General features: G+C 42.9%; 1 protein-coding gene across 6 annotated transcripts in view; it reads left to right on the top strand.

The window, feature by feature from the left end:
• The window catches only part of LOC147024639 (luc7-like protein 3), a 108,051-nt gene that overhangs the window by 76,371 nt on the left and 18,143 nt on the right, over window positions 1-13,537 (top strand). For all 6 annotated transcript variants that reach the window (XR_015059114.1, XR_015059115.1, XM_085884715.1 and 3 more), the window contains exon 9: window positions 8,010-8,140. Coding sequence is in view for 4 of the 6 variants with exons in the window: in XM_085884715.1 (XP_085740841.1) it covers window positions 8,010-8,140 (131 nt within the window). In the remaining 2 variants the exon portion in view is untranslated. The remainder of the gene's footprint in view (window positions 1-8,009; window positions 8,141-13,537) is intronic.

The raw sequence follows: 13,537 nt of genomic DNA, 5'->3' as shown, positions 1-13,537 counted from the left end.
GGCGAAGAGGACACATGCAACGATATTGCCAGTACCCGGCGATGGAGGGACCCTCCAATAGACTTTTAGACTCGGAGAGGATGAATCCTCCTGCTGAACCGCCAGGTCTATCCGAGATGCCCTTTCATAGGTCGGGTCCGGAGATTACTGTCGGGGGTCGGGGAGACTAGATTGGGCTGAGCATATACGGCCATGCTCGGCTGCTGAGATTGTGGCGAAGTGCCTCCTTTGGTTAAAAAAAAAAAAAAAAAAAAAAAGAATTGTGGGAAAATTGGCTTGTGTTTGTAAGTTCTGCTGGGTTTTAGAGTGACAATCGGGACAGTGGGTAATTGGAAACAAAGCGGGCACGAGTGGCTGTCCAATGGCTGTTGCGTGGATCGGGTGAGAAGTGCTGTGTGAGTTGTTTTAAGTTAAGAAGTGAAATGTATGGTGCACACATTGATTTTTTTTTTATTGGACATGGTGTGGTAACAGGGAAGGTCATGGTCGGTGAAGTGTTAGAAATGCAGGTGTCACATGTAAGGCTGATGGGGTGGGGGAGTCATGTGGGTTTTGTGGGTGGGGATGATGTGCTTGTCCACAGGGATTGCTGAAGCTCACGGTGAGCGTGAATTGCGACCCCCTTCAAGGAGATTCACCACCTGGTGGCTAATGGTGACAGTGTCTGGAGGCAACTGGGAGAGGGTCTGGTTGGGCGACCAAGGCGGGTAGGACCTTGGCGGCCCAGGAAGGCTAGAGGAGCCAGTGAGACCCCTTCCAGAGTGTTGTACGGGATTAGAGCTGATGGCTACCAGGGGGGAGGGAATCAAAGGGAGCGGGGCGGAGAAACGTCCGGGTTGGACTGAAGCTTACCTGTGGGCATGGTTGCACCTGAGATGCCCCCATCATCTTGTGGTAACCCACCCCACGGCCATGACGGGATTCAGCCTGCATGATTAAAATGAGGACCATGACCTAGAAATGTGATGATGACCATGGTGTGAGTGTTGTGAAGATGTGTGAGTCCCACCCGATCCCGCACAACTTGACAGGTGCAGCAAGGGCATGATGTCCGCATAATTTTGGGGCAAGCAAATTTGAAAATTGGTTCCCGAGGTAACGCTGGGTCTATTAGCATCCACTGGGGGAGGCGGTCAAGTGTAAATATCCTGTGAATAGTGTCGTTAAGGCTTAGAGTAGGAATATAAAGTATAAGTGTTGTGTTTTTGTGGAACCTTTTGTTTCCCCTCCCCAGATCACTGGAAGAGTGCTGGGCAAGAGCGATGATCCGGAGGATGGAGTGCAACTTCGCTCAGTGCTCTCATGTGATAAAAAACAAAAACAAAACAAAAAAACGAATGATTGTTTAGGCGAGGATAAGGCCATAAGTGGGTATTACATTAAGCAGGATAGGTAAGTTAGCTGCAACTCGCTGCCCATTGCCCCTCCTACTTTATTTCGTTAGGTTAATTAGGTGTGAGTCAGTAAGTGTTAAGGCTGGTACGGTAGCGCCTGTGATATACCTTGCAGGAGCTGCGGTACCAGAGGAGGGGGCAGTGTTACGTTTGAGGGGGGGTATGCATTCAAAGGGTAATTAGGATGTTTAATTAGGTATGCCATGCTGTTCGAGTTTACCAGGATCTCGATGTAATAAGTAGTAATTCAGTGGTGATAAGTTGTCTAGTAAATGTTCATTTCTTCAAGGGGGAAATGATAAATGTCACGTAATTAGATAGGGACACGGGATAGGGTAAGTGTGTCTGCGTAAACCCCTTTTGGTATTCTCTGAAGACTGGCCGTGACGTTACAGGACAGTACAGCGGATGGCTCCGCCCCGTGATCACGATTGGCAGAAGGCGACGGCAGTGGGCCAATAAACGGCTCGATTGGAGGTGACGAGGGCAGAAGGATAAAAAGGTTCTGTTCGGGGTCGAAAAGGAAGAAGAAGAAGAAGAAGATTACAACCAGAACGCTCGTGTTTTTTTGGTGTGGAACCTGTGGCGGCAGAGAGCGTCCTGGTGGCTGTGCTGAGTCGACCGTGCTCTTGATCGTGCTCTTGATCGTGTCTGGGAGCCTTGCCGAGCCTCGTGCCTCGCCTCGGTTGGCTCTGGGGTTCTGCTGACTCGGAGTGCGGGGTCGGGCAGCGGGCGGACCTGCCTCCCTCTCCTGCTCGTGGCTTGGCGCGGGAGCTGGTTCCCTGGCGGCTGTGGGCGGACTTGGGCCGGGACCAGGAGGTCGACAGCGCCGCGGTTTCTTCTGCCTCCCCTGACGAGAGCAGGGCCGGCTCGCCTGGCGCCAATCCAGGGACAGTTGCGTCCACACCACGGTCCAGCCTGACCACCAGAGATAGCTACGTTGTGTGTGTGTGTGTGTGTGTGTGTGTGTGTGTGTGTGTGTGTGTGTGTGTGTGTGTGTGTGTGTGTGTGTGTGTGTGTGTGTGTGTGTGTGTGTGTGTGTGTCTGCTTGGCACCTTAGAGGGATTGAGAACTGTATATTCATTGGTATTGTCTGTGTTTTTCCCCACGCCCGATCCCACACCATCCCGTCGAATCGCCCCGGATCCCTCTTCTTGTCGAGTCTTGTTATTTCGAGTAATAATAAAAAAGGGAATAAACATTATCAACTCGGTGAAAAGCGACTCGTGCCACCTTCCTCGTCCCGTTTGCGGTAGGGCGATTAGAACCACCGTCTTTGGGTTATATAAAAATAAATCGCCTCCATCGTTTCGGCTCATTCTACGTTGGCGGGACTGTTCAAGTCCCCTGGACGTCACTATATATATATATATATATATATATATATATATATATATATATATATATATATATATATATATATATATATATATATATATATATATATATATATATATATATATATATATATATATATATATATATCTTGGCTTTGGAGTATTTAGGGATGGATTTGACAGGAGAATGGGGATTTGAAAAACCATCCGATCAATAACACCATAACTTCCTATCTAATTCTAAATTAAACTTATCTACTGTTTCTGCTGCCACGACCTTTCCAGGGAGACCATTCCATGCATTAACTACTCTCTGAGTGAAAGTCCCCTGCCTTACTACCATCTTAACTCTCCTCTTCTTTACTCTCAGGCTCGGGCCCCTGGTTCTATCACTGTCGACTGTGTTAAATAATTAATCTGCTCTTATTTTATCTCTACCTTTCATTGTCTTTAACATCTCTATCATATCTCCTCATAACCGACTGTTTTCTAGTGTGTAAAGCTCTGTCTCCTTCAGCCGCTCCTCATAGCTGAGTCGAGCTAGACCTGGAATCAATCTAATAGCCTTGTGCTGAACCCTCTCTATGGCATCGATGTCCTTCCTGAGTTGTGGTGACCAAAACTGCACACAATTTTCTCGATGTGACCCTCACTCAATTATTGTACAATGTTAACACCACCTCTTTTGATTTATAAATGATCCCCCTCATTATACAGCCTAAAACCCGATTTGCTTTACCTCTAGCTGCTTGGCACTGTGCTACCTGCTTCTCTCCCATATCTATGACCACCCCCAGATCCTTATCCTGTGTGACACGCTCCAAAATTACCCCTTACATCCTGTAATCTCTATTTTCATTGTTCTTTCCCATCCCCAACACCTTACACTTGTTCAGGTTAAATTGCATCTGCCAATCTTTTGCCCAATCTATGCAAGTATCAATACTTTCCTGAATCTAATCACCATCCCCTCTGCTATCTACCTTACCTCCAAGCTTTGTGTCATCTGCAAATTTGGAAAGCTTACTCTTCATCCCATTATCCAAATTGTTGATGTAAATAATGAATAGTAATGGACCGATTACTGATCCCTGAGGTACCCCGCTACTTACATCCTCCCAGCAAGACATCCTCCCACTCACAGCCACTCTTTGATTCCTATCTCGAAGCCAGTTTACAATCCAATTCGCTACCTGACCAGCCACTCCACAAGCCCTCACCTGACTAACAACATCTGATGTGATACCTCTCGTGTATGGGCGGAGCGTGTTCTGTATGGGCGGAGCCCGAGTCACGGTTGGTGGTGGTCACGTGGTTGTGGCTTCATATGTCACGACTCGCCCACTGGGGACTTGTAGTACAAGTAGTGTCAGAAGCAGCATGTACGGTCATAAGCAGTGGCCTGTGGGTCGTGTGCTTGTAGAGTGCATCGAGTACGTAATAAAGCGGAGTTACGGGCACCATACGCTCACACTCCCGCTCGTGGCAATAAAGCAGGGTTGTTGTGCTGTTCCCTCGCTCGTGTCTGCCTCAGCGCACCTCAACCACGACATAACAATACCTTATCAAATGCCTTCTTAAAGTCTAGATATACTATGTCCACTGCCTTTCCCTCATCCACCCAATCAGACACTGCCTCAGAGAACTCTAAATGATTTGTTAGACATTAACTACCTTTGGTAAACCCATGCTGACTACCTTTTCCTTCATGGCCTCGTAGCATACCTGCCTGCTGTACTGCTTGAACATTAGATTACCTTTCACCAGCCCAGATGTGCTTGTGCCAGGGTGGGGATTACATGTTTATTATCATTATTGCCAAATTTTCCCACTTATTATTGTTAATATTATTAGTATGAATTAATATATGCTTTGTTACAATGTTATCATTGTTTTTGTTATTGCCCTCACCAGAGGAGAGCGTATTGCATTTGTTTCCGTTTCTTTGTGTTTGTCTGCAGAGAATGCGAGTGTGTATTAATTGCATTAGACCTTTTATAACCCTAAGACCCCATAGACCATGTTGTGCCCTTTAGATGCTCTTAGACCCTTTAGAACCCCCAAAACCCCTGAGACTCTTTTCTACCCTTTAGACCTTTACACTTTTCAAACCTTTTAATACCCTTCGACCCCTTTGACCTTTCGATCCTTTTTATACATTTTAGTTTTTATACTTTGACCCTTTTTATACATTTTTTTTTGATATACGAGTACATTTATACATTCATACATTCGACCCTTTTTATACATTTAGACCTTTCGACTCTGTCAATACTTTTTTTTTTTTTTACCCTTTTTATACATTATTTTTTATACATTAATATAAAAATGTATAAAAGACTGTTTCACCGTTTTCACCGTACTTTAGACCGTTTCAGAACTTTTCAGATGCAGTTAGACCCTTTCCGACCATTTGACCTTTACACTTTTACAACTGGACCATTTAGACTTTTCATTCAGGATATCCTGCCATTTATTTACCACACAAAATACACCACACAAAACGAGTACTGGCAAGGGTGTGCAGTCTCTCATTGCTTTTTCTTGTTCGCCTCGCTGGAGGAGAGGGTATTGCATTTTGATTTGTTTGTCTGTCTGTCTGTCTGTCTGTCTGTCTGTCTGTCTGTCTGTCTGTCTCTGTCTTTGTTTGTCTGCACAGAACATTAGTGGTTTTCTTTGCAACCGCTGGTTGGATTGACACGAAATTTTCACCATAGAAGTGACTACTCATGCAGAATGTTTTATTGATAATGATGATGTCATAGGTCATGTGGTGTGGCAGCCATGTTTGAAAAAAGGAAAAAAACTTTGGACCTCTATCTCTGAAACCACAACAAGGAAAAAAAACTTAAACTTGCCACATGGCAAGTATTCCACATGGGGAATGTGTGATTTGTTTATGATGGTATAAGTGCCTTCGTTATGACGTCATAATTGCATATGTGGAATGCTACATCCGATCAGTCTGAAAATTTTTGTGGGTCATCAAGGTATAAATTGGTCCACAGAAAAAAAAAATTGATGTCATCAGTCATGTGGTTTGGCAGATATATATATATATATATATATATATATATATATATATATATATATATATATATATATATATATATATATATATATATATATATATATATATATAATTTTTAATCCTTAAAAAATTTATTTGCAATGGCTGAACAGATTGAGGCAAAATTTTACACGTTTGACCGCCTATCCATGAGGAACAAAATGCTGACATCTATGATGTCATAGGTCGCATGGTTTGGCAGTTATATTGGATTTACCCTAAAACCCTTAATAATCCTCTTCTGCAGAATGCCTGGACAGATCGAGGGGAAACTTCACACACGTTTACCATGCTTTGGGGATACCAGGGTGTTCGTGAATAATTTATAGGTCACATGGTCTAGCAGCCATATTGGATCGAGTGAAAATTTTAAAATTCTTTCTCTTGAACAGTTTCATCGGTATTCAAGATGTGAATCTTCACAATTATGATCTTGTAGTGATGAGGAATATATGTTTTAAATTTGCATGGTCTGGCAGCTTTAATTTTTTTTTATAATCTGGGTTACTTTTTATTTTTTTACTTTTTTAAAATTTTTTTAATAAGGCTCACTTGGCTGTGCCTGGATGGCTTTGAGGGTAGAAGAGTAGCAGCTGAAATGTGAATCCTATCCCGGTTCCTCCTGATGTCATCTTTGCTTTGTGCTTGTTCTGGTTCCTTTTGATTACTCCAATGCAGGACTGTACCGATTTGGTCTTCCATTTGATTTACATTGAATTTATTTTAATCCTATTCTGAATTAAATTGAATAATAATAAACATCATGGGTTAGGGGTCAGGTGTCCGATGAAAGCGGGAAGTCTTTGTACACGGTCATCACTGCCAGCAGTTATGAAAGATCAGTTCTTGTAATGTCTCATTAATTACGTAACACACCTGTACATAAACACTACACAAACACCACTAAAAAACATTTCCTGGTGAGGGTCTGCAATCTGATTGCTCTTTTTCTTTTTTTTTGTAATTAGAATGCCATGCCATGGACGGACATATTAAGCTACTGTATACATCTTAACATGGTGTGAGGTTAAAACATGGGAATTCTTCTGAATTCTTTGTAGTTGATTAGCTAATCAACTCATAAGGTCATGCCGATCATTTTGCTGTTTCACACTCCATATCAGCTCCAGTAGAACTCCGCAAAAATACTTGCCTCACACACACAAGTCGTCCATTTATAATAGAAGATGTAAACAAATTAGCATTAGAACAGGTATTTATTCACGTGACTTCATTCGGTTTAAGTATTGAATTCAGAATTTCTAAAGACCTACAACCAAAAAGAATCATTACATGAACCCCAACAGTGTGTATTGCAATATATCTCCTTGTCCTTGTGTTCTTTGTTCTACTTATTTGGAATGATTTATAAATTGACTGAAAAAAAAAATCACACACAAGTGTTGTACCAGACTCAGTGACATGATGGTTTGAGCGTCTGCTCCGAGTCTGGGAGGTCGATGGTTCAAACCCTGACCAAGTTGTACCAAACACTTTAAAAATGGTACATGCTTGCTTCCTTGCTTGATGTTTAGCATTTAAAGGGATAGAACTGGGAAGGCAGAACCAATGTTGGGGAGGCAATGGCGAACCACCCGGTTTAACCCTTACCAAGAAACTGCTTTGGCTTTAGTCCTTACTTTGTTCGTTCAGTAATTACGCAGTCATTCTTTTTGAGGGACACAGAAGGGTCATAATAGTTTGATCCTGCTTTGTTTAATGGGTTAAATGGGTACAGGTCCTATAATATCTCCAATATGTATGCCACTTACTTGAAAGAAACCACTGATTAAGAAGATTTATTCAGAAAAAAACACTTTTACAACAACTGTCTACATGATATGCATTCAAAGTCAACAGCAGAGGTGAGAATGGAAGAGAGAAAGCAGTTAGAGGTTGGGAAAAGCTCAGAATACTGATAAAGATTGAGAGCTTAATAAGAAGTTTTTCATACATTGCTTACACAAAAATGTCAGGATTTTGACTTTGCTCCAACAACCTGTTACCCCCTCCTTTCCCTTTTATTCAAACTTCTCTAAAACTATGCTCTCCTCCCATTGTCTTTTGCTTCTTCTCAATTTGGACATCACAATAGTGTGGCTTACTGAAGGCTGAACTGGATTCTAATCTTGACAGTGGTGCTGTTTTCATTCTTCAGGATGTAATGACAGTCACATGTTTGCTTCTGCGTGCTTGTGTTAACTAAAGAGGTAAAGATGGAAGTCGAGACCTGCAAGATTCAATGGGAGACGTGCATCGAAGAGAGGACTTGGATTCCCGGCACACGGATGATCAGAGCCACAGTCAAGAAGATGACGGAGAAATAAGTGACAGAGAAGGTGTGGGCATATTTTAAAGGTCAAAAATTAAATTATTGCATGTTTGAAGGATATAAAATTTGATTCTCACTCTCGTAGACTGTGTTTTCATTCAGATTTCATGAGTAGACGCAAGTGATTGGTATTAGATTGTCTAACTGATGCAATTTTTTAAATTGCTTACATGATGAGGCAGAGTGTGGTTTGTGGTGCATGGCTTGAAGTGGCAGGTTAATTTGCTGGGATGAGAAATGACAACAACAACAACAAAAAACCTAGTTGTGATGTTGTCCATCTCAAGTTTTCTTTGATGTGGGATGTGGGCATCAGTGCTTTGTTTTTACTGCTTTCCCCACCCCCCCCCACCCCAATGCTCCAAAAGTTGCCCTTAGAAGATGGTGTGGGTTCTTCCCTTTAATCCACAGTGATAATAAACCTCTGTCGTGTGGCGTAAACTGGATTAGCTTCACAGTCACTGACGATGACGGGGAAAATCCCAGTGCATTCAGTTGACTTTATAATTCTTGTGAAGAGGCTTGCAAACTCTGCTTTGTCCTTTGCATTTGGTGTTGGACTCTTTGTATATTATGAGGATGTTCATTGAGCTTCATTCCTGTGTAAGTTTGTTGGTGGACCTTGCTCCCATCAGCCTGCTACACCCTCCTTTCCCTTTTATTCCAACCCTCTCTCCAACTATTCTCTCCTGCCATTATCTTCCTTTGCTTCTTCTCAATTTTTGGACATCACAATAGTGTGGCGAAGTGCAGACAACACTGGAATCCAATATCGTATCTTGAGGGTTTTTTTTTTTAAACTCTCTTCCCTCCCCCCCCACCACCCCTCCAACTCCCCGCACTCGCTACGCCCCACCTGCTTGCTACGCCTCAACCACCGCCCACACTCACCACCGCCCGCACTCGCCATGCCCCGCCCGCACTCTGCGCCGCCCGCACTCTGCGCCGCCCGCACTCTGCGCCGCCCGCACTCTGCGCCGCCCGCACTCTGCGCCGCCCGCACTCTGCGCCACCCGCACTCCGCCGCCCGCACTCTCCGCCGCCCGCACTCGCCACACCCCGGCCACCACCCGCACTCGCCCCATCCCGGCCACAATCCGCATCACCACGCCCCAGCTACTGCCCGCCTCCACTGCAGACTCACTCCACAAATGTAACCAACTTTTATCTCTAAATTATTCACACTTCGATACCTGCTGTAATGTAACTATCCATTCTTTCAACTTGTCAATAACCATCCTCATGTGAGCCATTTCCTCACACTTCCTACAACATAAACTACTTGCTATTTTCACTCTCCCTTACACTCCCACATCAAGTATTTATCACAACATTTACAATCCTATTCTCTTCTCCCCATTCCCTGATTGACTCACTCCATTCTACCTCATTTCCCTAACGTATTTTCAACCATCCTAATCGCTTGAGTAGCGACCACAAACAAGTAGGTCTTATACTGACACTTCCAAATAAAACTAGTACAATTACACTACTGGTCAAAAGTTTTAGAACACCCCCATTTTTCCAGTTTTTACTGAGATTTAAGCAGTTTAATGTTTCAGTGTACTCTGAAATTAAAGCATAGAACAAATAAACAATTGCAGATAAAAAAAAAAAACATGGAATCGTTTTGTTTAACAAAATTTAATCTGAATTTTTGACTCATCAAAGTAGCCACCTTTTGCAGATATAACAGCCAAACATACTCGTGGCATTCTTTCTACAATGGAAATCAAATATTGTTCGGAAAGTTCTTTCCAACACTGTTGCAGAAGTTCCCACAAATGTGTTGCACTTGTAGGTTGCTTTGCGTTCACCCTTCTGTCCAGTTCATCCCAAACCAGCTCGATGGGGTTTAAGTCTGGAGACTGTGCTGGCCATTCCATGATTTGAAGCCTACAGTCTTGATCTTTTCTTCTCAGGTAGTTCTGACATAGCCTGGAGGTATGTTTTGGGTCGTTATCTTGCTGTAGGATGAACCGCTGACCAACTAGGCGAAGACTAGAGGGTATTGCATGGCGCTGCAAAATGCTGTGGTAGCTCTTTTGGTTTAGGGTGCCAGTCAATCTGTGCAAGTCGCCAACTCTGGATCCAGCAAAAGAGCCCCAGTTCATCACGCTTCCTCCTCCATGTTTGACGGTTGGTGTCACACACTGAGGAACCATCCTTTCACCTACTCGACTGTGTACAAAAATCCTGTGTGATGAACCGAAGATTTCAAATTTTGATTCATTGGTCCATAAGACCTTCTTCCAGTTTTCAGTAGTCCACTGGCGGTGCTTCATGGCCCAGGCAAGCCTCTTTTTTTTGCCATCTTAGCAATGGCTTTCTTACTGCCACTCAACCTGTCAAACCTGCAGCTCGAAGTCTTCTCTTCACAGTTGAAACTGAGACTTCCTTACTTCGACCAGTGTTCAGCTGTGCTTGAAGCTGCTGTCCTGTGAGCCGCCCTATCACGCAAGCTGTTGACTCTCAGAAACTTGTCTTCTGATTGTGTTGTGGCTTTGGATCTGCCAGACCTCTTCCTCAGTTTCCTCCAATTTCCAAGTGCCTTTTGATGGTGTAGGAAACTGTACGCACTGACACCTTGGCTTCTTTGCAATTTCTCTAAAGGAAAGACCTACACTTTTAAGGGTTATAATAGTCTGTCTGTCTTCCTTTGTTAATTGTCTTTTTCTCGCCATTATGATAGCAATATACTACTTCCTGCTGTGCAATATTTTCCAAATAATGCTTCAGAGGGTGTAGCAACACAGTCTGTTCCAATACTGCTTTTATACAGAGGGTTTGTAACTAATCAACAAAAGTTGGGATGACTGTAGGAATTGTTTGCATCAACTTTCAAGGCTTAATTTACTTCCATTGCTGCAGAACAGCTGCAGTTGCTAACTCATTACTTGTTCCCTGAAATGGGCCTTTTTTAACAACTTTGAAATTTACATTATTTTTCAGTTTTTGGTAACCTAAACTTTTTTTTTAACCTCTGGCAGTTTACCGCTTAGCTTTGTACCATTTCAGGTTATTCACTGGACTTGAACTGCTTCAATTTCAGTAAAAACTGGAAAAAAATTTGGGTGTTCTAAAAATTTTGACTGGTCGTGTATGTACTAATCTACTGTGACCATGAGTGATATCAAATACACAACACCTGACACAAAATCGTGATAACAAATGTGAAAAACGACAACAAAAAAACATATCATGTTCTACCATCAGGAGCTCTGAAACTTTCAAGCCAAACTCTACAAAATCTCGCCACATCTCCAAGTTATTGGTCTCCCCTTGCATGTTGGTAGTGCCACATCATATGATGCTTGGTACTTCTGATGCATTTGCGGTGATGGACAAGGGTTTCCTTCACAGGGACTGTGATTGTCGCTTTTTCTTATTGTTTTGTATAATGTAAGTTGGTTAAATACAAGGTCAAGCAAGTTGCTTCCCCATGCTAGTTCATTTACTACCTGATGCTCATATGTAAATGCTCCAAATCCAAATTTATTCAGAGTTTTCTAATTTCAGTTACCATATCTCGATATCTTACTGAATCTCACATTTACTGCTTTAATCTGGTGGTATCCCCTCTCCCAACCACGACCTGCACTCATTGTGGGCGTGATGAGCCTGAGGGATGATTTTTATTTTGGGAAATATGTTCATGCTTTCTATCAGTGTGCATATACTGTAAAGTGTTTTACTTCACAGGGCAAACCAGTTCTTTATCCAGTTTTGGTAACTCATCATAGAGTGGCCTGCAAAAGTATTCACCGCCTTCCAATAATGCCACATTTCGATGAATTTTAAATTATGTCGAAAACATTTTCCAAATGAACATTTTTATTCATAACTGAAGAGATCAAACTAAACACTTATAGATGAAGGAGGTTACGTGTCAGGAATACCTGCAAAAAAAACATGGACAAATCAAAATTCACTGGTTTTAAAAGGTATTTTCACCCCCTTAGGTCGGTACTTGGTGCAATAACCTTTTGCAGCAATAATTACTACGAGTCTTTTCAGGTACGTCTCCACCAGCTTTGCACAGCGAGATGGCGAAATCATTGCCCATTCTTCACATGAAAATTTCTCGAGTTCTGCCAAGTTTGATGGGGATCGTCAATGGAATGCAATCTTCAAGTCTTGCTTTAAGTGGTCAATTGGGTTCAAGTCAGGACTTTGAGCCACTCAAGAACATTTATTTTCTTCTTCTCCAGTCACTCCAGTGTGGCTTGAGCTTTGTGCTTCGGATCATTGTCCTGTTAAAAAATGTTAAACTCCCACCAACTTTCAGATTCATGACTGACTCGAGCAGGTTTTCATCAAGGATTCTCCTGTACCTTGCACTGTCCCTTGTCCCTTCTATCCCAACAAGCTTGCCAGTCCCTGCTGATGAAAAGCAATCCAATAACATGATGCTACCAGCACCATGCTTGACAGTAGGGATGGTGTTGATTAGGTGATGCTCGGTGGTAGGCTTGCGCCAGACATAATGCTTTAAATTTTGACCAAAAAGTTCAATATTTGTCTCGTCTGACCACAAAACGTTTCTCCACACGCCTGCAGTGTCAATATGCTTTTTTTTTGCAAACTCCATATGAGCTTTTAGATGTGTCTTTTTCAGTAATGGCTTCTTTCTTATGCCTGGTGTTGGCTTAATGGTTAGGGTGGCGGGCTTTGGATCCTATGGTGCTTATTCAAAATCCCGCTTAGCTGTTAAATTAATTCCAAGTGGGGTGAACTCGGCCAGGCATCCTTTCGATGTCGGGAAAATGAGTGCCAGCATGCTGGTATACTGTGTCGGAGTGGCGACCCATCCAGGATTGTGTCCAATAGCCAAGCAGACTGCTTCAGCAGCACTAACGCTGTGCACAGAGTATAGTCCCAATCTCCTCCTCCTCTTCTTTCTTGCCACCTGTCCATGGAGGACAACTTCGTGAAGGAAATGTAATATGGTTTGAACACTGACCCCCATCTCAGATGTAGGGCCTTGCAGATCTTTGTCATTGTTTGAGTTTTCCTGCACAGTTTGTCACTGTAAATTCCTTACAGGTTATTTTAGTACTTTATTTAACAGAGTTGAATCAATGTAACATACACTGATGAGCCAAAATATTATGACTACTGACAGGTGAAGTGAATAACATTGATTATCTTGTTACAATGGCACCTGTCAAGGGGTGGGATATATTAAGCAGCAAGTGAACAGTCAGATCTTGAAGTTGATGTGTTGGATGCAGGAGAAATGGGCAGGAATAAAGACCTGAGCGACTTTGACAAGGGCCAAATTGTTATAGCCAGAGCATCTCTGAAACGGCAAGGCTTGTGGGGTGCTCCCCGTCAGCAGTGGTGAGGACCTACTGACAGTGGTCCGAGAAGGGACAAACCACGAACCGGTGACAGGGTGTTG

Source organism: Eptatretus burgeri, chromosome 6 (genome assembly GCF_056783735.1).
Source record: "Eptatretus burgeri isolate ZD-2024b chromosome 6, Ebu_testis_v1, whole genome shotgun sequence".
NCBI lineage: Eukaryota > Metazoa > Chordata > Myxini > Myxiniformes > Myxinidae > Eptatretus > Eptatretus burgeri.
This window is presented reverse-complemented; position numbering and strand designations above follow the sequence as displayed.